The sequence below is a fragment of the Carettochelys insculpta genome, chromosome 24, assembly GCF_033958435.1.
Source record: "Carettochelys insculpta isolate YL-2023 chromosome 24, ASM3395843v1, whole genome shotgun sequence".
NCBI classification, from domain to species: Eukaryota; Metazoa; Chordata; order Testudines; family Carettochelyidae; genus Carettochelys; species Carettochelys insculpta.
Genome location: NC_134160.1, coordinates 20,208,623 through 20,235,604, shown reverse-complemented (window position 1 = coordinate 20,235,604; position 26,982 = coordinate 20,208,623). Strand labels below are relative to the sequence as shown.

Here is a 26,982-nt window from a genome sequence, read left to right as displayed (position 1 = left end):
ACGATGCCAGTCAATGGGAGTCTTCCTGGGCCCTTCACTGCTGGAGGCTTTTGAGACTGCTAGGGTCCTCATTGAATTGTTCCCCCTGCTCCATTGACACCAGCCTCAGGGAAGGACTGGAATCCTGGGTGGCACCAATCGGAGTCCAAGGCATCAGGTGTCCTGGAACCGGAGCCTAAGAACCACTGCTTCACCACAGCATTTTCTTCCACTGCTCCAGACCCGAGTGCAGCACTGCCTCCAGGGCCAGCACTGGCAACCTCCACCCCAGCCTGTGCCCCAGTACTAGGAAAGGGGTCCCACCCAGCACTGAGTGCAGCTTGCCGCCTCTTCCCTGTCCTTGTCAGCACCGTGGTAAACCAGAGTCACTGGCTTGGCGCACTCTTAGCTGCAACAATGGCATCTGCTTCCTCTCGTCCATGGTTGGGGTCAGAGTACTCTACCATCCATGGGGCCCAGTTTCCATTTTCACTGTTCCCAGCACCAGAGACCCCTCTTCTCAGCAGCAGCATCAGTGGCCACAGCTTATATTGGTCCTGCTGCGGTCAAGACCCCCACAGGCTCCAGGCCCATCTTAGTGGCCATTTTCGACCCCTTGGGCCTATCATCAGTGCCAGGGTACAGGCCCCACTATATTGGGGTTGGCTTTCTCAGGGTTGAGTGCACCCACATCAGCAACCCTTCTGACCTGTTTACCCGCGTTGGGACACTTGCTTCCCCCAAGCCAGGTCTCCCTGCAGGTCCCTCTCTGACAGCCTCTCAAGTCCTTTTGTAGGCCGAGGCCTTGGTGGAAATGGGCCTAAAGGGGTCCTCGTTTTCCTCCCATGAGGAAGCCCTAGCTGACTCCCTTCCATGTTCTCTGTTGCCTCAAGGGCACACCAGCACCTTCCCCAGCACCTAGCCCAGAGTCTGGGGGTCCAGGCTGAGACAGTGTCTGAGGACTCTGACCCAACAGTTGACATCCTGCAGTCAGATGCTCCTACTAGATTGGCCCTTCCCATTAACTACACGGTGGCCAAGATCTCTAAATCCCTTTGGCAATCCCCGGTCTCCAACCCACTGACAGACAGGAGGGCTGAGCATCAGTACTTTGTGCCTCAGTGAGTATCTCTTCTTCCACCCACCTTCAGGGTCCCTGGTAGTAAATCCAGGGTAGTAAATCGTCCAGATAGTAAATCAAAGGGAGAGGCAGGGGCAGCCAGGTGTGACCCCTTAGAACAGGGATGCCAAGAAAATGGACCTGTTGGGCAGAAAGGCCTATGTCTACAGCAGGGCTGCAGTTTCACATAATGAATCAGCAGATGCTGCTGCCTTGCTTATCCTATAACACTTGGATCTACATGGACAGGATGTCCGAGCTGCTCCCCGAGGATTCTAAGGCCGTATGTAGAGCTCTCTTGGAGGAAGGCAGGACCATCTCTATGGCTGTGTTTACAGGCTACCCTTGAGGCAGCTGATGCGGCCACATGTACCAGGGCCGCGGGACAGGTCATGCATAGCAGCTCCTGGTTGCAAGGGTCCAGCGTGCCTCCTGAACTGCAGACCACCATCCAAGACATCCCCTTCAAGGGTCAACATCTGCACGGCCTGAAAGCAACGTGGTCCACCATTAAGTCTTTGGGTCTTTGTACCCCAGCTACCCAGTGCCATTTTTTCTCAGGAAGGAATGTCCCTAGGTCCTCCCAGCAGGGGCCATGTCTCAACTTCCGCTGACAGATCAGAAATGGTAGCCAAAGGAACAGCAGGTGTCGCCACTGGTCAACTCAGGGCCAGGGCCTATCTGGTAATACTCAGGGCCTTGCCTGGGATTGTGAGCGTGTGATGGAGGACAGCTTATCAGCCTCATCCCTTCCCTTCTGGGACTTCATGTTAGATTTCCAGGCCCAGTGGAAAGGGATCACCTTGGACCATTAGGCCCTAGAAACAGGGGGAAGGGGGTATACTATCTTCTTCTTCTGATCCCTCCCCTTCTCCCATTCCCTACCCCATCCATTTTCAGGACCCCTCTCATGAGATTCTCCTGCGGGAGTTTTGCAGTTTCATACATCAAGAGGCTAGGCAGGGCCTGCTCACATCACTTGTGTCAGGAGGCCCTTCACCTGTGGGACCTCTGCATTGGCGGGGGAGTGGGCGGGGGGGGGGGGCATTCAGCCAATTGCCTCCTGTCTCCCGGACACCTGGAACATTTTATCTGACTGGCTCAGCAGGTCCTCCTTTGCCCACAAGTGGACCCTTGGGTGTTGAGGGGAGATGTAGCTCTGGGCATTTTCCACAGGTGGGGATTTCCCCATCTAGACCTGTTCTCCATGTGCCAGAACAGGAAAAGTGTGCAGGGTTCTGTTCACTCATGGGTCTAGGGGATGGGTTGTTAACTCTCTGGCCCAAGGGTCTGCGCTTTCCCACTGTTCCTACTGATGCACTGGGTGCTCCTGCAGGTTTGGGAATTCAGGGCTTCCTTGACCCTCATCATGCTTGCATGGCCCAGGCAGCACTGATTTTTCCACCCTCTGAAGTCTGTCATGTGACAGGCCCATCATACTCTCGTTAGTCCCCACCACCCGGACCTGTGGTCCCTGTACCTGACAGCATGGAAACTCCATGGCTGACAGCAGCAGAACTCCAGTCTTCAGCCTGTGTGAAGGAAGTACTGCTGGGCAGCAGAAATCTTCCACTAAGGCTACTTATCTGGCTAAGTGGAAGCAATTTTATAACTGGTCTATCCAGAAGAGGGTGCCCCCCATGGATCTCCTGTTTCTTTGTGTGCTGGATTACCTTCTGGACCTTAAGCTTCAGGGATTAAGTGCCACCTAATGGCTATATCTCCACTTTCTACGTGGGGGTCAGGGGTAAGAGCTTTTTGCAGATCCCATGGGTAAGCAGATTTTTGGTGGTCATCACATCAGCCAGGTGTATATCAGAACTAAGTGCTCTCACTTTGGACCACCCCCCCATACTGCTTTTTCAAAGACACGGTCAGTTTATACCCCCACCCTGCCTTTTTGCCTAAAGTGGTGTGAAATTTTCACATCTCACAACACATTACTGCCTGTATTTTAACCAAACTTTCTCCATTGGGTAAAGAACAGGTTCTGCACACTTCAAATTGTAGAAGAGCCTTAGCCTTTTATTTGGAAAGAACAAAGCCTTTCCGCAAGCCACCACAGCTCTTTGTTGCCATAGTGGAACAGTTGAAGGGTCAGCTGGTTTCTGCACAGAGAATTTCATCTTGGATTGTGTCATGCATTAGGTGGTAATATGGGCTGGCAGCGGTCCCAGCTCCTCCGCTATGAAAGTGCAGGCCTCCCCAACAGCTTTTGTGGCACTGATCCTGATCCTGGACATCTGCAGGGCCACCACATGGTCCTCTGTCCACACCTTTGCCAGTCACTATGCTTTAACACATCAGGCTAGGGAGGATGCTGCCTTGGGTGGGACTGTCCTCCGCTCGGTGGAAGGTTAGAACTCCGATCACACATTTTGGGATTTCTGCTTTTGGAATGGATATGAGCAAGCATTTGAAGAAGAAAGAACAGTAACTTACCTTGTAACTGTTATTCTTTGAAGTGCGTTACTCATGCCCATTCCAAATCCCTCCTCTGTCCACTTCCTCAGAGTAGTGTGGTAAGAAGGAACTGAGGCGGTGGAGGGTATATTTTGTCTGATATACCAGCTGCATTCTAGGAGGCTCCCCTGCTGGCCCGACACACAATACTAAGGGAAAAATTTCCGATGACATGTACACATCTACAGGGAATGGCCATGAGCATCACATCTCAAAGAACAACACTTTCAAGGTACATAACTAGTTTCTCCTGCACTGGAACAATTGGATTGGTTTTTAGGCCTCACATCACCATTCACTCAGGACACAGGCAATTCCTCAGAGTGGTACTGGGACAGGACCACTTTCAATCCACAGAACAACCCTTTGACTTCTCTGTGGCCCCGAGTGTTTTCCAAAGTTGTAGCAGTGGTGGTGGCTGTCCTTCCGCACAAGCAGACCATTGTAATCTGCCCATACTTAGACAATTGTCTAATCAAGGTTTACATTCAAACAACGCATTAAAGCCAGAGGAAACACATTGTCAGTTTTCGTAAATCTTGGTCTATGAATAAGCCTTCAAAAATCAATGCTAACACCAGTTCAGCAACTGGACTTTATTGGAGCCCACCTAAGTTTTATAGAGGTAAAAACATTATTGTCACCTCAAAGATTCTTCACGCTGACAGATTTCATTGATATCACAATCTCTCTTGGTAGTCACCTCATAACGAGTAGGGCTCAATTTTTTGGGGCAACCGATCTTTGGGAGTGACATCAGTGGCACAGTGAAGAGAGAAGTGCATGCCAGGACCAAGGTAGTAGTCCAACATAAAAGACTGAAAAAATAATGGTGGGCAGGGTGCTACAGTTGACTAAGTTGAATGCTTTGGTCAGCTCGATGAAACTCATGTATAAGGCTTGGTTTTGTTCACAACGTGTTTTTTTGCAGTTGCTGGGCAGAGAAGATCATGTCCACTGTTCCTTGGAATGGTCAGAAGCACAGTGGTATAGTGGGCGGAGGGGTCCAGTGCAACGTATGCCTTTTGCATAAGCGTGCAAGGGTGTGTGTGTGAGGGAAGTAGGTGGGAGTCAAAGCAGCTCTGGACAAATAAGGGAAGTCTGGATTTGTGACTCACTCCCAACCAGAGTGTTCCAACCATCACAACAAGGGTCATTGGCAAAAGTGGCTTGTCCTCTGCCACCTCTCTGCATGGTTTTGCAATGCTGGAGACATGTGGCAAACAGGCTAGGCCAGGCACGGTGGCTTGGTTCCTATAGGCCACCGCACAGGGCCCTGGCACTGGAGCCAAGGCTGCTTGTGGGTCCAAGTTAGGAGAAGTGTTGGAGGCTGGGAGGAGTGCACGCTTCCGTCCTCAGGTGGGGTGGGGACTGTGTACCAGAGTAGCTACTGAGGCTCTGAGCTGGGTGCTGCCTGCACCTGCCCTCTCCAGCCTGGCAGCCGCCAGCAGAGGCCTCAGCAAAGCAAGATGAGCACAGTGCTCCCCACCCTACAAAGCGTCCGCAGCAGGGCTCTGCAGGCAGAGTTTCTTCTGAGGCCATTTCTACACAGGGCACTTCCTTTGGAAGTGGCATGCTAATACACGGAGCGAAAGATGCTAATAAGGCACAGATGCAAATTCCGCACACCTCATTAGCATAACATCATGTGATTTGGAGTCCGGAAGACTGTTCTTCCAGACTCCAAAATGCCGTGTAGAAACGCGGCCCTTGCAGGGGCTTCCGGAAGGAAGCACATCCTTCCAGAAGTCCCCTCCGGGGCTGCACTTCTACATGGCATTTTGGAGTCCGGAAGAACGGTCTTTCGGACTCCAAATCACATGATGTTATGCAAATGAGGTGTGCGGAATTTGCATCTGTGCCTTATTAGCATCTTTCGCTCCGTGTATTAGCATGCCACTTCCAAAGGAAGTGGCCTGTGTAGAAATGGCCTGAGAGTGGCAGGAGTTGGTTTGCAAAGATTCAAGCTAAGATTTTTCCTTGCCGTTGCCAGGAGGGAAATGCTACACTATTTTTCACAGTCCAGTTTGTCACCTTTCTTGAAGAGACTGCTTTGTGTGTCTCTGAACTCTCACAGCATTTGTTCCCTATCCCAGATATTGAGCGCCAGGAGGTGGAGCTGTTTGCGGAGCTTTGACCCACCTTCTTTGAAGACTTCTTTGGGGGTACTGTCTAGTCCATTTGCCTTGTTGTTTTTCATCAGTTTGATAGCAGCCTGGACCTCGTTCGGGGTAGGAAATGTTGCAAGATCATCACTAGGTGATTGCTTAGGGATTTGGTCAAGGAATTCTAGGACCAGGGTGGAGGGGGCAGTTCAGGAGCTCATAAACACTCCCTCCAGTGAGAAGCAAATGGGTTCATTGTCTTTCAAGAGTTGGGTACCATCCTTTGATTTTGGTATTGATTCCATGATTTCTCAGTCAATAAACAGTTTTGGTAGCATGTCTCTGAGATGCTGGAGTTCTCATGCCTTCTTTGCCCACCATTATTTTTTCAGAGTCCTCCTTTTATGTTGAGCTGCTGCCTTGGTCTTGGCATGCACATCTCTCTTCTCCCTAAAGGTTTGATTGTAAAACAGCTTGTTGATGGCACCCACGGACTAAATTCCTGAGTGTTCTGAATAGTTGAGTCCCTGCTCACTGTCTTGGGGTCCGTAGGCACGCTTTTTGTCCAAGATCCTGAGAGTTTCAAGCGCCTGACACAGCCTAATCTACCTCTGCTGTAGTTTAAACAGATCTTTTCCCAGAATCTTACTTGAAGGTGTGACGTCTCTGGTTTACCTTTTCGAAGGACCACATGCTACATGTAGCATATAATAGTCAGTTTGCAGAGACTTCTAAATCAATACAGCTCTTGACTTAAGCCCAAGAAATATGCAGGGGGCAGAGATATGAGACGTAGGCCCCTTCATTCTTACCAATTCCTTGGGAGTTCTTGGGATACCATCTATATTCCTGACTTCATCCTTCTCTTTCAATAGCTTTCTGTGTCTTACTAATGGAAAAATAGCCCTAACACATGAGTAAAGCCATTCCCTTCCTTCGTAACTTTCCAGTCTCCTCTATCTGGTGATTCCTGGCCACCCTCAACAAATGAGTCCTACAAGGTAGCTTCATTACCCTGGAGCCTGTCCCTGACAAATGAGTTCTACAGTCTAGTGCAGTGTTTCCCAAAGTGTGGTATTTGTACCACTAGTGATACATGAAAGGATTTCCAGGGGTACGCAGCAGAAAAGATATTAATAAAAATCAGGCGATAAGCACTGAGATGGGGTGTGCCAGTAAGGCTGAAGTCCTGAAAAGGGGTACGTGAATGTTTTAAGTTTGGGAAACACTGGAGTGTGTGATCTAGGATGCTTGCAGTTCAGAAGAGGATTATCCTGATGTAACAACCCTCTGTTGTCAGCGGTATAACTTCAGTCCATCGTGGAGGCAAAGTTAAAAGATAATATGCAAATAGGCAGTCTGCAGTCTGTCAGGTAATAGATACAAAAAACACCTTGTATTAAACAGAGCTAAGAAGTTGTACATGTGGGTTTCCCAGCTCATCACAAGCAGGATGACTTAAAAAAAAAAAAAAAAAAAAAAAAAGTAATTAGAGGCAAAACGGAAGCACTTTGGCTTTATCACAAATAAATCAGGCAGGCTGACTTCAGAACAGCAAACAGGGAAATACAGTTTCAAGTGGAAAAAGTTAGTAAAAAGGTAGAATTAAAATTGCCTGATAGTTTGGCCCAGTATTTCCCCATTTTTCTCCCATGCGTGCACTTCTTGCCTCACGATATGGTATCATTCAGGACAGTAGCAATTGAGTTTTGTCACAGTTTTCCCCAGCACCCCATCCCTCTGTAACACCATGGAAGAATTGTGTGTCCAAATGTGAGGTAGTCAGTTCAGTCATGCATAAAGGCCTCAGCTAGGTAAACCACAGGGCTCTATATGCAGGCAGGGTACTTACTTTATCTGCAGCATCTTACCTGCAAGCACAGTATGCACCTGTCTGTAGAGGAAATGAAGGGGAAGGTGCAAGAGTATTACATTATTAAGGTTAAGATTGCCACAGGTATTTTTAATAGAAGTCAGGGACAGGTCATGAGCAACAAACAAAATTAAGGTAACTTGCAATCCTGCTAAAAATGTCTTAGGGGGTTAGACAGCGCTGATGGAGCTTGCAGCTGCTCTGTCCCCACCACTGCTCCTGTTGCAGGGGGTGATTGCTGCAACTTCAGCTCCACACAGGTAGTGACTGAGATTGGGTCATTACCAATCAGGTATTCCAGCAATCCCTACCTGCTGCTCTGGCAACCCCTGGGCTACTGACTAGCCATCTGCTTTGTGGTTGGCCGTTGGCCAGGTATTCTAGCCCTGCCCCAGGAGAATATGTGGGGGGATGTGGAAAGCCACAAAATCTGATCTGTGTGACAGAATTGTCTTTATGCGTTATGAACTCATTTGGCACGTACTGTTCGAACAACCTTTCTTCTCACAAGACTGCATTTCCTTAGCTTCAGCCAAAAGCTTCCTTGCTGAACCCAAATTGAGCATTCATAAAAACAACAAGAAGTCCTATGGCACCTTATAGACTGACAGATATTTAGAAGCATAAGCTTTCATGGGCAAAGACCCATTTCATCAGATGCATGAGTAGGGGTTCCAGAGGCAGGTCTAAATATACAGGCTCATGAAAATGAGGGAGTCCTAGTCAAGAGGAAGGCCAGAGCTGACACGGTCAGTTCAGGCAGGGAGGATGTGGCCCACTTCCAACAGCTGATGTGGAGGTGTGAACTCCAAGAGAGGAGAAACTGCTTTTGTAGTTGCCCAGCCATTCCCAGTCTCTGTTCAGTTCTTGACTGATTGGTGTCAAATTTGCAAATGAATTGTATCACTGCAGTTCTTCGAGTGACATCCCCTGGATGCTCCACTGTAGATGCTGGGCTTGTCCCAGCACCACAGATCAGAGACTTTCTATGGTTGTATCTAGCCGGTCTGCACATGTGCTGCTGATGCATCTCTCTGTATGTGCTCTTTTAGTCACGTGCACAGACCAATTCCTCTCAACTGCCACAGGCTGCAGACAAGCTTCCTCCCTCTCCTCAACTTGATGTCATGAGACTGTTTATTCTCCTTCAAACTTTATTCAAAGTTCTTTCTCTTGTTAGTCTTGGTTTATTCGTCGTCAGAACAAAATAAAACAAAAAGTTAGTTATTGTTGTCCCAGTTGGACTTAGTTAAGTTTCAGTTAATCTTATTACAGGTTGCATAATCCAGTTAATGAACTGTTTGCGTGGAGCCCTTCTGTCATGCCAGGCTCTCGAGGCTTCAAAAAAATGCAGACAATGTCATGAAGCGGTGCATGCCTCAGACGGTCACTCTGAGTGTATGAGGTGCTTGGGAGAGGGTCGCATCCCTCAAAAATGCCAGTACTGCACCAAACTAACTCCAAGGCTCGTCATGACTGTGAGATGAGCCTAAAAATGATCTGTACTTAGACCCTATGCTACCAGCACTATCAACTTTCTTCGAGATACCACTGACTTCTTAAGGAAACTATAATCCATTGGTGACCTTCCTGAAAACACCATCCTGGGTTAGGGTTAGATGGTTGTAGAGGCCCTTTACACCAGTATTCCACATGAAGATGGACTCCAAGCTGATAAGAACATTATGACTTTGTTCTCACCCACAGCTATTTCAGAATTGAGGACAAATTATACCTTCAAATCAGTGGCACTGCTGTGGGCACCTGCATGGTCCCACAGCATGCCAACATTTTTATGGCTGACCTGGGGCAATGCTTTCTCAGTTCTTGTCCTCTAGTGCCTCTCCTCCACCTTCACTACATTGGTGACATCTTCATCATCTGGACCCATGGGAAGGAAGCTCTCGAAGAGTTCCACTGTGCTTTCAACAGTTTCCACCCCACCATCAACTTTATCCTGGACCAGTATACACAAGAGATCCACTTCCTGGACACCACTATGCGGATTAGCGATGGTCACATAAATACCACCCTATACCGAATACCTACATGCCTCCAGCTTCCATCCAGGGCACACTACACGATCCATAGTATACAGCCAGGCACTAAGATACTACTGTATTTCCTCTGATCCATCAGACAGAGACGAACATCTGGAAGATGTTTTGCCAAGCTTTCCTCAAACTACAATACCCACCTAAGGAAGTGAGGAAACAGATTGACAGAGCCAGACGGGTACCCAGAAGCTACCTGCTACAATACAGGCCTCTCAAGGAAAACAAGAGACCACCGCTGGCCATCACATACAGCCCCCACCTAAGGCCTGCAACCCATTCTGGACAATAATCCTTCGCTCTCACAGACCTTGAGTGGAAGGCCTGTCCTTGCCTACAGACAGCCTGCCAACCTTAAACAAATTCCCACCAGCAGCTATAGATCACAACACAGTAACTCTAAACCTGGAACCAATCCCTGCAACAAACATCACTGCCAACTCTGCTCACATATCTACACCAGTGATATCATCATATGACCTAACATCAACCATACCATCAGGGGCTCCTTTACCTGCACATCTACTAATGTAATATATGCCATCATGCGCCAGCAATGCCCCACTGCAATTTACATTGGCCAAACGGGACAGTCTCTATGTAAATGAATAAATGAGATGTCAGGAACGATAATGTACAGAAACCTGTGGGAGAGCACTTCAGTCTCCCTGGACACTCAGTCATTGATTTAAAAGTAGCAGTCCTAAAACAAAGAGATTTCAAAAATCAAATGGGGAGAGAGAAGTCTCTGAGCTGCAATTTATTTGCAAATTTGACTCCATCAGCCAAGTATTAAACAGAGACTGGGAGTGGCTGGCCCCTTACAAAAGCAGCTTCTGTTCCCTGGGTGTTAATATCTCCCCATTAGACTCTGACAATGGGCCACATCCCCCTGTTTGATCTGACCTGTGTTTTTTTTCTCTCTTGATACATACTGCTGATAATGGGCCATTTCCACCTTGCTGAATAGACCTTGTCAGGTGTGGCCCTCCCTTTTACTGGGACCCCACTCTTTAAATACCACTCTGGAACCCACCCCCCAGTCATGCATCTGGTGAAGCGGGTCATTGCCCATGAAAGCTTACGCTCCAAAATATCTGTTAGTCTATACCGTGCCACAGGACTACTTCTTGTTCTTAAAGATACAGACTAACACGGCTACCTGTCTGATAAAAATGATAGTTTGACAAAGCTCTTCAGCCCCCGCGTGAAGAGTCCAGTGCAGCTCAGGACCAGCTTTCATTGAAATACAAGGCTTCATCCTTAACTACCCTGCCTGCCAAATAGTCTAAGACTTCACCCACTAGGTCATTGCCTGCAATTTCACAGAGCACCCCTGGAGATGTATCAAAGCCTGGCACTTCTGGCACCACTTCAGTAAAGCCTAAGCTGGCCACGAGCAGCAAGGCATGGAAGCTTGTGGCACTGCCATTTAAGCCCTTGGAACCAAGGGTGCCTACACCTTCGAAGCGCCCGGCTCCCAGTCCACCACCACAGATATAATATGGCGCCGATACTGGGCCCCGACAGTAGCACTGCTAGTTCAGCCTTCCCTGTGCTGCCCTGTGGCACAGATACCAGCACCGGAGGTTCCTTTTGACTCCGCACTAAGTAAGGTATCAGCTAAGGCATGGCACCGACTGCAGTCCTTCCCTGTGCTTGCCATCTCCAACTTTCTCACTGGCCTTCTCCCCATCTCTGAGAGGCGCAGCACTGAGATCACCCCATATACGATTGGGACACCTGGAGAAACATAGCCCATGTTACCACGAGCCACACAAAACCCCTTCCCCCTTTCTGTTGGCAGCTTACTGAGACAGAGGGCACTGCCATCTATCCCCCTCACCATCTTCATCCTCTAGGATCTCCTGCAAGTCGTTCTCCTCCTACCACAGGGATCACTCATGGGACTAGCGCAGACACTATCACAGTCACCGCGCTACTGTCACTAGCGCTGCTACTACTCTCCCAGACAATATTCCTCCAGCGGGGAATCCTTTGCTGGGTCTCGATCCCAAGATCGTTCCATGCCAGGCCATGTTTTTCCTTGACTGTGCTTCAACTCCATTTCTGCCGCCAGTCCTTATTACCTCAGAGACTGCAGGTGGAGACAGTGCTAGCGTCAGATGCAGAAGAACAAAAGCCAGTAACACGCGCACGCACACACGGCCCAATCATCCTTCTCTCCGGATGAAGCTGTCATCCTAGGAGACGTTATGTCCATGGATGACATAAAACAGTTTAATGAATATTTAAGAGAGTGGCTGTCAACCAGGAAGTTCTAGTTGTGGAGGTTCCCGAAAAGTGGCACAGAATACTTAACTTACAGTAGCCTTAGTCTTCCAAGGTAGCCGTACCCATGGAAGAGGACATCTGGAGGCGGCTGATGAAATATGGCAAACTCCCAGCTCCGTTCCTCCTGCAAACAAGAAACTGGACAAGAAATACTTTGTTTTCCTGAAAGGCATGGAGTTCCTATTTACGCACTTTTATAACCGAACTCTCTGGTAGTTGATGCTGCGCTCTAGATTGCGCGCTCCTCAGTTCAGGGGGTGTCAGTGAACAAGGAAACCAAGAGGCTTGACATCCTAGGCAGGAAACTACAATCCTCAGCCACATTACCACTTTGTGTAATGAACCATATGACCCTGCTCTTAAATCATGACTTCAATAATGACTTGAAATTAGTGCCTCTCTTATAGTACCTGCTGGAAGCAAAAGGACCTATCCTTAAATCTCTGGTGAAGGAAGGCTATACTATTGCTGGGACAGCAGTCAAACTCACCCTAGACGTAGCCAATAGGCCAGCAAGAGCCACAGCCGTGGTGGTTGTCATGTGCCATGCATCTTTCTTAGAAGCCACAGCAATACCTAAGGAGCTGCAGGCAAAATTTGAAGACCTGCCCTTTGATAAAAAAAGAAACTATTTACTCAGAACATGGACACTGTCCTTCAGTCCAGTAAGGACTCCTGTACTAAGCTGCGTACTCTGCCACTCCTTGTATACCACTTCTTATTGAACATGATGCTGTTGCTCCTACCAGAGGCATTATGAATATGACTTCTGCAAATCTCAGCCCTTTCATCCACCCGAGCCTTACAATCAGCCTCATTCCCAGAAGAGGTCGCAAAGGCACAGAAACCAAGGTGGACATAGACAAGCCTCTCAGTGAGACAGACAGCAGGTTTGACTTTTGAGTCGAGAGCAGCGAAGTCGCCACTGTCACCTCATAGACTCCCAGAGGATTCCATCACAGGTTGGGGCCTTTTTCACACCAGGGAGCATCCATCACCGTTGACAGATGGGTACTGGAGATCATCCACTCGGGCTATGCCACTCCATTTGTCTCCATCCACCTCCCACACCACCTGCCCTGTCTCTCTTCAGGGACTCCTTTCATGAGAGCATTCTGCGTGAGGAAGTGGATCACCTGCTCTCTATAGGAGCCATGGAACGAGTTCCCCATGATTTCAGGAGCAAAGGGTTTTACTCCCACTACTTACGCAAAAGAAAAGTGGTGGCTGGAAGCCAATACTCGCCTACTGAACTGTTGTGTGTGGAAACAGTGCTTCAGAATGGTGACACTGGCCTTGGTCATTCCAATCCTAGACCTCAACAGTTGGTTTGCTGCTGTCAACATCCAAGATGCTTATTTTCATATCACAATTTATCCTGCTCACAGACAGTTCCTGTGATTCACAGTGGGGAAGAATCATTTCCAGTATAGGGTCCTTCTCTTTGGACTTTCCACAGCCTCAGCCCCCAGGGTGTTCTCCAAAACCCTGGCGGTAGTAGTGGCTTACTTGCGTCACCAAGGGGTCATGATATTCTCAATTGACTACCTCATAAAAGGCCCCTCTCCCGCATGGACCGCACGTGTGGTGCATGCCACACAGTTGGCCTTTAACTCTCTAGGCCTCTTTATCAATGAAAAAATGTCAACTCTTCAACCTACGCAGAATCTAGAATCAGTGCACCCATGGTAAGGGCACATTTACCCTTCCACAGGTTCCAGACCATCCAGGACCTTGTGGAGATCCTCACAAGGAGCCCCACCATACAAGTGGTCGTATGCCTCAGACTCATGGGAGACATGGAGGCAACCACATTCGTAGTACAGCATGCCAGACTCCATTTTCATGTGCTACAACACAGTCTGGCTACAATATACAGCATCGCCCACTGCAGCCTTCACCGTGCAGTGGTTCCTCTACATGATGACCTCACATCCCTACTTTGGTGGCAGAGGGAGGTGAAACTTCTCTCCAGAGTTCCCTTTCACCCTAAAGAGCCATCCCAGCTTAACTACCACAGATGCCTCCCTTCTAGGTGGGGAGCCCACATGGACACTTATGCCATTCAAGGGCGATGGTCCTGGCAGGAATTCCTACTGCACATCAACTTTGTAGAACTCGGAGCCATTCTCCGGGCCTGTCAGCACTTCCGACAATACATTCCAGGTGCAGTGGTAAAAATATTAACGGACAACATGGTGACAATGTACTACATAAATCACCAGTGAGGACTTTTGTGCAAATTGTGGAATTGGTGTATTCACAATAACATCATACTTGTGGCATCTTACTTACGTGGACTCAGTAATGTCGCTGCAAACTTTGAGCAGATGCTTTGCACGAGACCACGAGTGGAAACTCCACAGCGGAGTAGTCCGCTCCCTGTTCCAACACTGGGGCACTCCCTTTGATCTCTTCACCACCTGTCCCAACAGGAAATGTTGTCTTTATTGCTCCAGAGCAGGATTGTGGCAGGGATCATTAGGTGAAGAATTCTTAAGGTCATGGAATGGACTCTTTTGTATGCCTTTCCCCCTATGGTTCTTGTGCCCAGCATACCTCAAAAAGCCAGAACGGACATGGTTACCCTGATGCTGGTGGCCCCAGTGTGGGCATGGCAACACTGGTTCTTGCTACCTTAGAAGATGTCACCATACCCTCCTTACCGTCTCCCCCTTACCAGACCTACTGACACAGGAATGGGGATCCCAACAACATCCTCAGATACGCAGTCTGCATCCTACATCTTGGTTCCTAGTTGGTTCAGTGAGCCCGTGCCACTCTGAATCTGGCTGTGTTCCAAGATGTTCCTGACTGATGCGGAACAAACAACTATAGCTACTTACCTCTCTAAGTGGTGCAAGTTTACTATTTGGTGGTCACGACAGCAAGTGGACACGGTGTTGTCTCCCTTTAGTGCTATCTTGGATTACGTTCTGCACCTAAGGGACTCGGGGTTGGCACTAACCTCCTTAAGAGTGCACCTTGCAACAATTACAGCATTTAGGGGTCACATTGAGGGGTTCTCCGTGTTTGCTAACCTGATTATTAAGAGCTTCCTTAAGGGACTGGTACCCCAATGTGTAGACCAACTCCTGCTCTGTGGCGTCTTGATCTAGTTCTGTGAGCATTGATGAGATGGCCATACCCCTTTCAAGCTACTTACCATGAAGGTAACCTTTGTTATTGCTATTGCATCTGCCTGTAGAGTCAGAAAAATATCAGCCCTCATGGTGGGACCTTCATGTACGATCTTCACTAAGGATGGAATAACCCTTAGATGCCATCCAGCTTTCATTCCTGAAGTCTCCTCTGAGACATCAATGAACCGATAGTCTTACCTGCATTTTATCCTAAGCTGCATTCATCACCACAGAAAGCAGCACTGCACACTCTAGATGTCTGCAGAGTGCTTGCCTTTTATATAGACAGGATCAAAGCATTTTGTAAAACAGAACACTTGTTGGTATCATTGGCTGACCGTTCCAAAGGTGAGCCTCTGTTGTCCCAACAGAGAGCTCATATCTTTACTGCATCACCTAGTGCTATTCTTCAGTCAGGTGCCTCTCCTGATGCAACCACGAGCACGTTCCAGGAGAGCCATGGAGACTTCAACAGCTTTTCAGAGAGATCTGCAGAGCAGCCATCTGGTCATCCCACAATACGTTTGAGACACTACACTTTCCAAGACAGATGGGCTGCATATACTTTGCTACTCTTTGTTGTCTATTCTCTTCTCCATTTATTGGGGAACTGCTACACAGTCACCTATAGTGGAGCTCCCACAGGACATCAGTCAAAGAAGAAAGTGAAGTTACTCACCTTGGTGCAGTAACTGTCATTCTTCAAGGTGTGTGTCCCGTGGGTGCTCCACTACCCACCATTCTCCCTGCTTCGGAGTGTGCCTTGTTTGTCTGTTCTCTTTCATGGATTCCAGAGCAGTTTTGAGGAACTGACTGAAGCCGGTCCATGCATGTGACTGAAAGCACGAACGGAGAGATGCAGCTTCAGCACGTGCTCAGACTGGCTAGATACAGCTATGAAGACTTTCCGATCTGCGGCGCTGGAACGAGCCCAGTAGATGAACGGATACTTTTCAAAAAGCCAGAACAGTGAAAAGCAGTGAAGCACCCACAGGACACACATCTCAAAGAACAACAGTTACTGCACTGAGGTGAGAAACTTCGCTTTTGTCTTTGGAGTCTGTTTTTGAAGTTTTCTGGTGCAGGATGACTACTTTAACATCTGTTACTGAGTGTCCAGGGAGAGTGTCCGCTAATGTCACTTATATTTTGAGGGAATAAAATAAATGTGACTCTGGTAGTTTGTTTTCCACTTTTCTCTTGGACCTTGAAAGGGCCATGAAGGCTTCTGAAATCTCTCAGTAGTAGTTGCTTGGAGCTGTGAGACAGGTATTCAAGACAATACATAGCGTCGCTGGCTGAGTGCAAATGTAGGTGCTAAGTAAAACTGCTGCTGTACTTGAAACCATGCGATTAATGCAAACTAGCTGATCTCTTATCAGTTGAGCTCTCTAGGGCAGATAAGGTTCATTCTTAGTCTTACAATGCACTGTTGTATATTTGACACCCACATGTGTTATGGGGGATGTTTGTGAGTGAGTGAAATCTTTTTTTATTGAAACCCTTTTTTTCTTTCTTTCTTGATCAGTTATTACTTTCTGTATTTCCAAAGCAGGTGATACACAGATACAAATCTCAAAGGAGAAGAAAGTGTTGCTTACTAGTACTGAGAGATTTTAATGTATCTTGCCTCTGCTCAGCTACACTTTCTGCCTGTGTTTTTGTTTTGTTTTGTTTTGTTTTTTTTACAATTTCTTGGAGTGCTTTCTTTAGTACAGTGACATCAAACATATGGCCTGTGGGCTAAGTAGTGCAGTAGGCCTTTGGGTCCTTCATGTGGAGGACTAGCTGCTGAAGGAACGTAATTTAGTCAGTGTTGCAGGTGTGGATCTTGGCTGCAGTGTTCAAACTTGAATATCTAAAGAGGAAACTCTGAATTCGTAGGCGTGGATATATACAAGCAACATGTTTTTCAGAAGCGCTTAATGCCAACAGAGTATATTGATGTTAATGAGAGCTTCACCTGCTTGACATCTTTGAATTCCACATCTTTTAGGTGCACTGTATGTATCATCTTTCTGCCAAATCATAGTACAGCAGTTTGCAATCCCTGGCATGCATGTCAGCAGCAGCAGCATGGGAGCCAGTTTCCTTTGACATGGAGGCGGGAACTCCAAGCCCGTCCCTCCTCCTTCTACACAGCTCCCTGACAAGCTCCTGAACTGGAAATAATGATTCTCAAATCATTAACGTTACTTTCACACTGTTTATGCTCTCCCCTGCCCCAACCAGTTTGCCCCCCTGGGACACTCAGACTTTGGGTCATCAAAAGTGGGGCTGCCTCCCCAATGTATAGCAAAAGAGAGGTTCTTCGAGTACCTGGTTATGTTCATTTCATGTAGGTGTGCATGCACAGTGTGTGCATACATTGTTGGAAATTTTTCCCAGAGCGTCAAGGGTCCTGGGAGGTCCCCTGTTGGGCTGGTGTCCCAGCATGGATTGTGCCATTTGCTCAGCTGAGCAAGTCCAGGCTCAGTGCCTGAGGGTGCCCCATTCCCCACCTGAGGGCCTAGGATGTTGGAGTGACCTGCCCCTACTACACCTCTTCTTCTTTTTGCGGTACAGGAGATCTTGTCACAGAAGAGACAGGTGTTGGTGGTAGTTGGCGGTGTGCAGGGCCACCCCCTTGTGGATTACCATTCTCCGCTGGGGACAGTCTTGGGCAAGGTTCTCCCAAGTATTGACACCAATGCTGCTCTTTTTCATGTGTGCCTTCAGCATGTCTTTATATCGCTTCCACTGGCCCCCAACACTCCTTGTCCTTCCTCCAATTCAGAGTACAGAATCTGTGCTGAGGGGCACTGATCAGCCATCTGAACCATGTGACCATTCCAGCAATGTTGTTGCTGAATGATAATGACGTCAATGCTGGTCATGTTCGACTCTTCCAGGACTCAAGTGTTCATGCACCAACCCTCCCAAAAGATATTTAGGATTCTGCTGAGGCAGCATTAGTGATACTGCTAAAGTGCCTTCAAATGATGCTTTTATGTTGTCCAGTTTTCAAGTGCGTACAGTAGCATTGGAATAACCACTGCACAATATATTAGGAGCTTCGTTTTGGAATACATGTCCTGGTCCTTAAAGACCCTTTCTGTTGGGTGGGTGAAAGCAGAGCTTGCACACCTCGGACAATGCTTATTTCTGCATCTATAACAGCTTTAGTGGCAAGATGAATTCCAAGGTATGGGAAGTGCTCCACCTTTTCCAGCACTTCTCTATTGACTTCAGTTGTCCAGTCAGTGAATGTTGGTGGAGCATCTCGGTCTTTTTTGCTGAGTGCAAAGCAGAAATTCTTGTATGCTTCAGCAAAGGCACTTAAGATAGAGCAACAACCATATTGTTATGTGCATACTGGAACTTCATGATCAAGGTTGTGGAGGTCTTGCTGTTAGCCTTCAGACACCTGAGATTCAAAAGCTTCCTGTTCATTCTATAGACAATCTTCACACCATCTAGAAACTTGCTATCAAGGAGGTGAAGGGTCATGGCAATGGAAATGCAGAATAATGATGGGACAATGACACAGCCTTGCTTGACTCCTGTTTTGATCTCAAAGGGATCGCTTTGGGGTATGTTGTTACTCAATACCGTGTCAGTCATGTTGTCCTGAAGCAGCCTTAAAATGCTAATTAATTTTTGGGACAACTGATCTTTGAGAAGGTGGTCCACAAGATGCTGTGATTGACTGAGTTAAATGCTTTGGTCAGCTTGATGAAACTCATATATAGAATCATAGAACAACAGAGCTGGAAGAGACCTAAAAAAGCCATCAAGTTCAGCCCCCCTGCCCTAGGCAGGACCAAACCCATCAGATCAGCCCAGCCAGGGCTTTGTCAAGGCAAGACTTAAACAGCTTCAGGGATGGAGACTCCACCACTTTCCTGGGTAGACCATTCCAATGCTTCTCCACCCTCCTAGTGAAAAAGATTTTCCTAATGTTCAACCTGGACCTTCCCAGCCACAACTTGAGACCATTGTTCCATGTTCTGCCATCCATGACCACTGTGAACAGCCTCTTTGCAGCCTCCCTTCAGTAAGTTGAAGGCAGTTATCAAGTCCCCCGCCCCCCAGTCTTCTCTTCTGCAGACTAAACAGTCCCAATTCCCTCAACCTTTTTTCATATGTCATATGCTCCAGCCCCCTAATTATTTTGGTTGCCCTCCGCTGGACCCTCTCCAGCGTAGCCACATCCTTCCTGTAATTGGGGGCCCAGAACTGGACACAGTACTCCAGATGCAGCCTCACTGAGGCCGAATAAAGAGGATAATCACTTCTCTGGATCTACTGGCAACGCTCCTCTTGATGCAACCTAATATGCCATTAGCCTTCTTGGTTACAACGGCACACTGTTGACTCATGTCCAGCTTCTCGTCCACTACAACTCCCAGGTCCTTTTCCGCAGAACTACTACCAAGCCAGTCGGACCCCAGCATGTAACAATGCTTGGGATTCTACCAGCCCAAGTGCAGGACTCTGCAGTTGCCCTTATTGAACCTCATTGGATTTCTTGCAGCCTAGTCTTCCAATTTGTCTGTCAGTCTGGACCCTGTCCCTACCCTCCAGCATATCTACCTCTCCCCCAGCTTAGTGTCATCCGCAAACTTGTTGAGGATGCAATCCAATCCCTCATCCAGGTCATTGATAAATATGTTGAACAGAACAGGACCCAGAACCGAACCTTTGGGCACTCCACTAGAAACCGACCGCCATCCCGACATCGAGCCGTTGATCACTACCCTGTGGGCCCAACCTTCTAGACAGCTTTCTATCCATCCTACCATCCATATATCCAGTCCACATTCCTTTAACTTGCCGACAAGAATATTGGGGGAGGCCGTATCAAAAGCTTTGCTAAAGTCAAGATAAATCACATCCATTCATTTTTTTTTCCCCTATCCCAGAGCCAGTTATCTCATTGTAGAAACCAGTCAGATTGGTCAGACATGGCTTGCCCTTCATGAATCCATGCTGACTATTCCTGATCACTTCCCCTCCTCTAAGTGCCTCAAAATGACTTCCTTGAGGAGCCCCTCCATGACTCTTCCAGGGACTGATGTAAGACTAACTGGCTTATAGTTCCCTGGATCATCCTTCTTCCCTTTTTTTTAAAGATGGGCACTATGTTTGCCTTTTTCCAATCATCCGGGCACTCTCCTGATCTCCACGGCTTTTCAAAGATAATGGCCAAGGGCTCATCAATGACATACACCTACTCCCTCAGAACCCTCGGTTGAATTAGGTCCAGGCTTATGGATTTATGTACGTTTAGCTTTTTTAGATAGCTCCTAACCGGTTGTTTCCCCCTCCAAAGGCTGTCTACCTTCATCCCACAGTGCATCACTTATCGCATTAGTCTGGGAGCTGTCTTTGTCTGTGAAGACAGAGGCAAAGAAAGCATTAAGTACTTCAGCTTTCCCTACATCATCTATCACTGGGTTACCTCCCTCATCCAGAAGGGGCCCCACACCCTCTCTGATCACCGTCTTCTTGCTAACATGTCTGTAGAAACTTTTCTTGTTTATCCTTCACATTCCTCGCGAGTTGCAATTCCAGTTGCGCTTTCCCCTTCCTGATAACTACCCTACATTCTCGAGCTATACATTTATATCCCTCCCTAGACATCTGTCCAAGTTTCCACTTTTTGTCAGCTCCCTTTTTGTGCCCAAGTTTTCCAAGGATTTCCCTATTAAGCCAGTCTGGTCTCCTACCATATTTACTTCTCTTGCTGTGCATTGGGGTGGTTTCTTTCTGCACCTTCAATAGGGCTTCCTTAAATAATGCCAGTTTTCCTGGATTCCTTTTCCCCTCATGGTAGCATCCCAGGGGATTCTGCCCATCAGGTTCCTGAAGGAGTCAAAGACCGCTTTTCTGAAGTCCAAGGTGTGTAATTTGTTGCTCTCTTTCCTTCCTTTGGTCAGGATCCTGAAGTCTACCATCACACCTTCCCAGGTTGTCACCCATCTTTACCTTCCCTGTTAGTTCCTCCCTGTTTGTAAGCAGCAGGTCGAGCCACGCACGACCTCTGCTCAGGTCTTTCAGCACTTGTACCAAGAAGTGATCCCCAGCATTCTCCAGAAACTTCCTGGACTGCTTGCATACCACCATATTGGTCTCCCAACAGATGTCAGGATAATTAAAGTCCCCCCATGATAACGAGAGCCTGCAATCCAGAAACTTCTCTCAGTTGCCCAAAAAGAGCCTCGTCTACCTCATCAGCCTGATCTGGTGGCCTGTAGCAGACACCAACCACCATATCTCCAGTGCTGCCTACACCACTAAGCTTGACCCATAGATTCTCAATAGGCTTTTCTCCCTCTATGTACTGGAGTTCCAAGCAATCATCATGCTTTCTTACATACAGTGCAACTCCTCCTCCTTTTCTCCCTTGCCTGTTCTTCCTGAACCGTTTGTACCCTTTCATGAGAGCGCTCCTGTCATGCGAGTCATCCCACCAAGTCTCTCTTATCCCAATGAAGTCATAGTTCTTGGACTGGGCCAGGGCTTCTAATTCCTCCTGCTTGTTACCTAGGCTTCTGGCATTGTTGTACAAACACCTTAGATAACCAGTTGATCCTCCCTGCCGCCTCTACTCGAACCAGGAGTCCAAAAAAAAAAAAAAGCTTGATGTGTTCACAACATGTTTCTTGCAGTGGCCAGGCAGTGAAGATCATATCCACTGTTCCTCAGAATGGTCAGAAACCACACTGGGATTCTGGGAGAATTTCTTCTGAGAGAGTGGCAGGAGTTGGTTTGCAAGGATTCAAGCTAAGATCCATTCATTTTTTTCCCCCATCCCAGAGCCAATTATCTCATTGTAGAAACCAGTCAGATTGGTCAGACATGACTTGCCCTTCATGAATCCATGCTGACTATTCCTGATCACTCTCCGCTCCTCCAAGTGCCTCAAAATGACTTCCTTGAGGTGTGGAAATGGTCCTTCAGTATGTCTTTGAAATCTCATGGTATCTGCTCCTTATCCTAGATCTTGAGGATCAGGAGGTGAAACTGTATGCAGAACTCTGACTGACCTACTTTGAAGACTTTGGTTAGAGTTTCAGTCTAATCTGGTTGCCTTGTAGTCTGTGAGGTGCCAGTTCTTCTATAGAGGATGTTGCTATGAGGTCTCAAATTTATTTCTAGCGAAAGAGGGTGTTCATGATGATGAAGAACCTGTGTTCCACACATTTTCTAAGGAGGTGCACTCCATTGGAATTGTTGTTGCCAACTCCTTCTTTCCCAGTGGTAGTCTTCCAGAGAGCCCTGTCTTTTCTGACATTGGCATTGAAATCCCCCAAGAGAATTATCTTGTCTTTGGAGATGTCTTTCAGGACTATGTCCAGTTGGGTGTAGAACTTCTTCACGTCGTCATCGGCGTCTGCAGTTGGTGCATAAGCACTGGTGACAGTTGCCTGTTGATTTTTGGCAAGCTTCATGCGGAGAGTCATGAGATGCTCATTGATGCCAACAGGGACTTCAGATGGGATCTTTATTGGTTCTTTTTTTATGGCAGATCCTACTTCATGAATTTTTCTCTTTCTTTAGGATTCCTTTCCAGAAAAATGTGTACCCTCCATCTTCTTCACTTAGCTGTCCTCCTTCTGGTCTACATGCAAGGGCAGTGATATCTATGTTGAATTGTCACAGCTTGTGGGTGATAATTGCCATGCATCTTTCGAGTTGCTCACTGTCCGGGTTGTCCATTAGAATCTGAATATGCCATGTTCCAAAGTTTACTGTTTGATTTTGACTACATAGAGGTGAACCCACTGGACGAGGTTATCCAGACACGGGTTGAGGTGTTTTAGCCTCTTCCCCATGTGGGGTGAGCTGAGCCAATCCTAAAGAGAGCTGTTCAGTCATGGATGCAGTCGCTGGACCGTTCTACCACCTCAGTCCTCAAAATGGAACAACTGATACATACATCCACCATCTCCATAATAGTTTGTGACTAAAAGCTTTCAGATTTCACAATCCTGCTCTCATTGTCATTCGCCAGTCACTTTAGGGCTTAAGTTTACGAGAGTAGTACACAGGGGAAGATGCCTCTGCATGACTTCTTTTAATGGGGGGGGCAGGGAGGGGAATCGTTGCATTGCAGCCACCACACGGTTCTTGATGGATAGAAAACTCAGATCCAGTGGCATGGAATGTACGACAACAGGGAGTCTCCTCTCGACTGCAGCCTTCATTCTCTTTCACAGCTGTTTGTAGCAGTATCTTTTGGTATCCGCTGCCTGGTATGCGGTTCAGGATTTTTAGGATTCTTTATTTTTATGCCAAGCATAAGACACCATAAATGTTTTTCAGCCATTGTAAGAGCATCGATGTTGTGTAGTAAAAGCTATCTGAAAAACACTTATTCTGAATAAGTTCCAAAACGGTAGTAGAGAATTGGTTCCTATGTTTTCATTCTTCATGATTTTGTAATGAGATTGGTGTTCTCCCCCCCATGCCCCATCCCACATACATCACCAAAACATTTTGCTCTACCTGTCACCAGAAAGGGATCATCCATTGATTGCTAAAGGATTGTGAGACCATCTTTGCCCCTGCCCTCTTGCTTTCTTTGGATTTAATGAAATTATGAAAGCATAATTTGGTACATCTTTCTGAAGCTAGAAATAAAAGCCAGTACCAAATTTCTTCAGATTAGATGACCTTTTTATTCACAAAACCAGAGAAACGAAGTGTAAAGTTTTAAACCACATACTTTTCAAGCTGGAATAAAAATTGCTTCAACTCCAGAAGTTCTAGAAGAACACAAAATGTTGCTTTTAAAATTTCTTGGCTTTTTTAGTTATTGGGGTTGATAAGATAATATTAACTATCTCATTGAGAGATATTGGGGTTTGAATACCAAAGCTGGCTTAGGCTAGAATGTGAATATTTTTAAGATCCTGGAGTTTTGTATATTTAGAATGCTTTTCATGGTTTCATAGAATGGAAGGTCAGAAGGGACCACTGGGATAATTCCGTTTACATCTTGCATAACACAAGCCATAAAACTTTCATGAAGTATTTCCTGTTTCAAGTCTAGTAGTGCTGTCCTTCTTACAGAATTAATTTTAGTGAAGGACTTTAATACTTTTTTAATGTGTGGTAGTTGTTATAATAATATTTTGGACATATTTAATAAAGCATGTTTTTATTTTGGCTGAACACAATGTTTAGTGTACTGTTTTGATATGCTTAGTTTTCTACTAATGGCCAGGTAATGTAGAAATGATATAATATATTAAACTTACCCAGCTTTAAAGTACAGGAAAAGTATAGGTAGACAAACCCAATTGCCAGATTTTTTTTTTTTTGTAGCTTGGTTGTCCTGATCAAATTTAATGTGTCCATTTATGTAAAAAATTACATAGGCGTGTGATCTGTGGTTGAAGTAGTAGATCTTTACTATACCCACTAAATCATCCCCCAGGAGATGGATCCCTGCTGCCTAAATTTCCTGGTAAGTGTAGACTGGGTCTTAGTGTGCTGATTTGTATGAAATAACGGCACAACTTATTTGTTACCGTCCATTTCTACTGTACCAAATGTTTGCTGTCTCTTATCTAATTGTTAACCAGCTCTCAGCCTGTTTGCTACAAAAGCAAAGTACTGTGAATGCAATGAAACAATTTTTAAGTGCCAAATGTAAATTTGGTGTGTCTTTTCAAAGTTTTTTTTTCTCTTTTCCTAGCCAATAAATTGATTACACAAGAAGGGCCTTCTTTTCTGCAGTTGCGAATAAAACACTTGATGAAATCAAACTGCATTCCACAAGCTACTATCTTGTCAAAATTGTGTGCAGATTCACCAGAAATTTCAAATGTATCATCTTTTCGCCAAGCCTACATCACATGTTTGTGCTCTATGCTGCCTAATGAAGACTCTATTAAAGAGGTTAGTAATCATAGGCTATGTGATGTTTCTATCAAGTGCATTTCTAAAGAAATTTGCCTAATAATAAAGTTGTAGAGTTTCTAAAGAAAAACTAATATATAAAGATATCAGGCTGTAATATGAAAGTGAATTTAATGTTATTGCTACAGATAGACACACACATCATATATGATCTGATAGTATGGTCTTCTAAACATACTAAACAGTGCAAAAAAGGCTTGAGTGTGCTAGGTCAGTGTTTCACAACCTTTTTTTTTTTTTTTAAATAAAGTGCCCCTTTTAAAAAAAAATTGAGAGAGAAGAGGAAAGATACAGATTGAAAATACAACAGCTGTAAACTAAACAGTACTAAGGAAAAAATATGGCACTTGCAGGCTTCAAAAACTGTTTGAAATGCCTCCTTCCAACAGATACTCCGATTGCATCCATTGCCTTGGAGAGGCACATATCCCGCAGTGCTGCTCTGACTGTAAAAGCCTAACAGTGAGAACGAGAAAGAACAGGGAACTAAGATTGAAAATCTTCCTCTTCAATAAAGCCATGCAGCTGCATTCAGAACTGCCATCTGCTGGAAGCGCTCCTCCTGTCAGGGATGCATCCCCGTTGCCGTTGGGGACTCAGGCCCAGTCAAAAGTGTCCCTCATACGCTTCTTATCTAGAATGGGCATAGGGGACAAGCTGCTCACTTCAGACATTCAAGCTAAGCCGAACCCTGTTGTTTCTTCAAAATCTAACAGCCAGTCTGCTTTGAAAGCAGCTTTAATACCTGTGGCGTCAGCTGCTGCTGAAGCATTGATGGCACTGGCAGACTCAGGGAGCTGCCATACCGCCCATGCGGTAGGCACCAGTAGAGTCACAACTGGTATCAGTGCCTGAATAACGTGCAGTACCATGTTCTCCCCCAGCACTGGGGGAACAGATGCATAACTTTTAGCAAAAGCAGCAGACACCCGCGGCACTGTGGAAAGCTAGTGCTAAAACAAACAGGGTTCCTGCAGGGAACCAGAGCCCTAGCTCTTCAGTCAATTTGTAGAAGCACCTTTTCTTCACATCATTCGTCCCTAAGTGCTACGTGAGCAGCATTCTGCCACTATGACCGTCATCGTCATTATTACTCCCACGAATTGTATTATTCCAGGTCTCGATTACAACCATCGCCCTGCTGCTATATCAGTCCCACCTAGGGGTCATTCACAAGCACACTCCACTGTTAGACAACATCAGTCATATCCTGTTTTATCATCTTCTATCCACAGTGTGAGGGAGAGGGACTTGTATGATATACACCTGCCTATTGATACTGAATCATGACTTCCCCCAGACTTGCCAATGACTGATTTGGCCATCTCCCATGGGGAAGCTCTTTTGCTCATTTACCTGACTCCTCCTGGTGATCTGAAGCAATTCCAGGATCTGTTTAGGAGACTGGTAATCAGTCAACAGATCATATTGACAGAAATCCCTGAAAAACAACACAAACTTTAAAGAATGTATAGCCCCTTACTACTGCAAGAGTAGCCCTACATCTAGATGAGGCTGTACTGGAGGCAGTAGACAATGGCTGGAAAAGCCCTGACACAACCACACCAACCAGCAAGCAGGCAGAGAGAAAATACTTTGTTCCTGTGAAGAACGTGGACTTATTTCCAAACCCACAACTTAACTCCTTAATAATAATAGATGCTGCCAATCATAGAGCAAAGTCTTCGATGTGCAAAAACACCCTTGCTGATAAGAAAGCACAAGTGCCTAGAGTTACTCGGTAGGAAGGTATACTCATCTGCTACCCTCCAACTCTGAATAGTCAACTATTTGGTGCTGCTAGCCAATCATGGTTTCGATAATTATTCCAAGCTCTCTGAATTAATACCTTACCTGCCTGAGTACAAATGATCCATCCTGAAATCTGTAGTTCAGGAAGGGCACATTACAACAAAAACATCATTGCAGATGGCTTTGGATTTGGCTGATACAGCAGCCAGCCATGGCAACAACGATTACCATGCGAAGATTGTCATGGCTCCAGGCAGCAGGCGTTCCAAAAGAGCTCCAAGCAAAG

At 46.5% G+C, this 26,982-nt stretch overlaps 1 protein-coding gene across 2 annotated transcripts in view; it reads left to right on the top strand.

The window, feature by feature from the left end:
- Nucleotides 1-26,982, top strand: part of RLF (RLF zinc finger) — a 110,174-nt gene that overhangs the window by 40,114 nt on the left and 43,078 nt on the right. For both annotated transcript variants that reach the window (XM_074976497.1, XM_074976501.1), the window contains exon 5: nt 24,721-24,923. In XM_074976497.1, the coding sequence (XP_074832598.1) occupies nt 24,721-24,923 (203 nt within the window). The remainder of the gene's footprint in view (nt 1-24,720; nt 24,924-26,982) is intronic.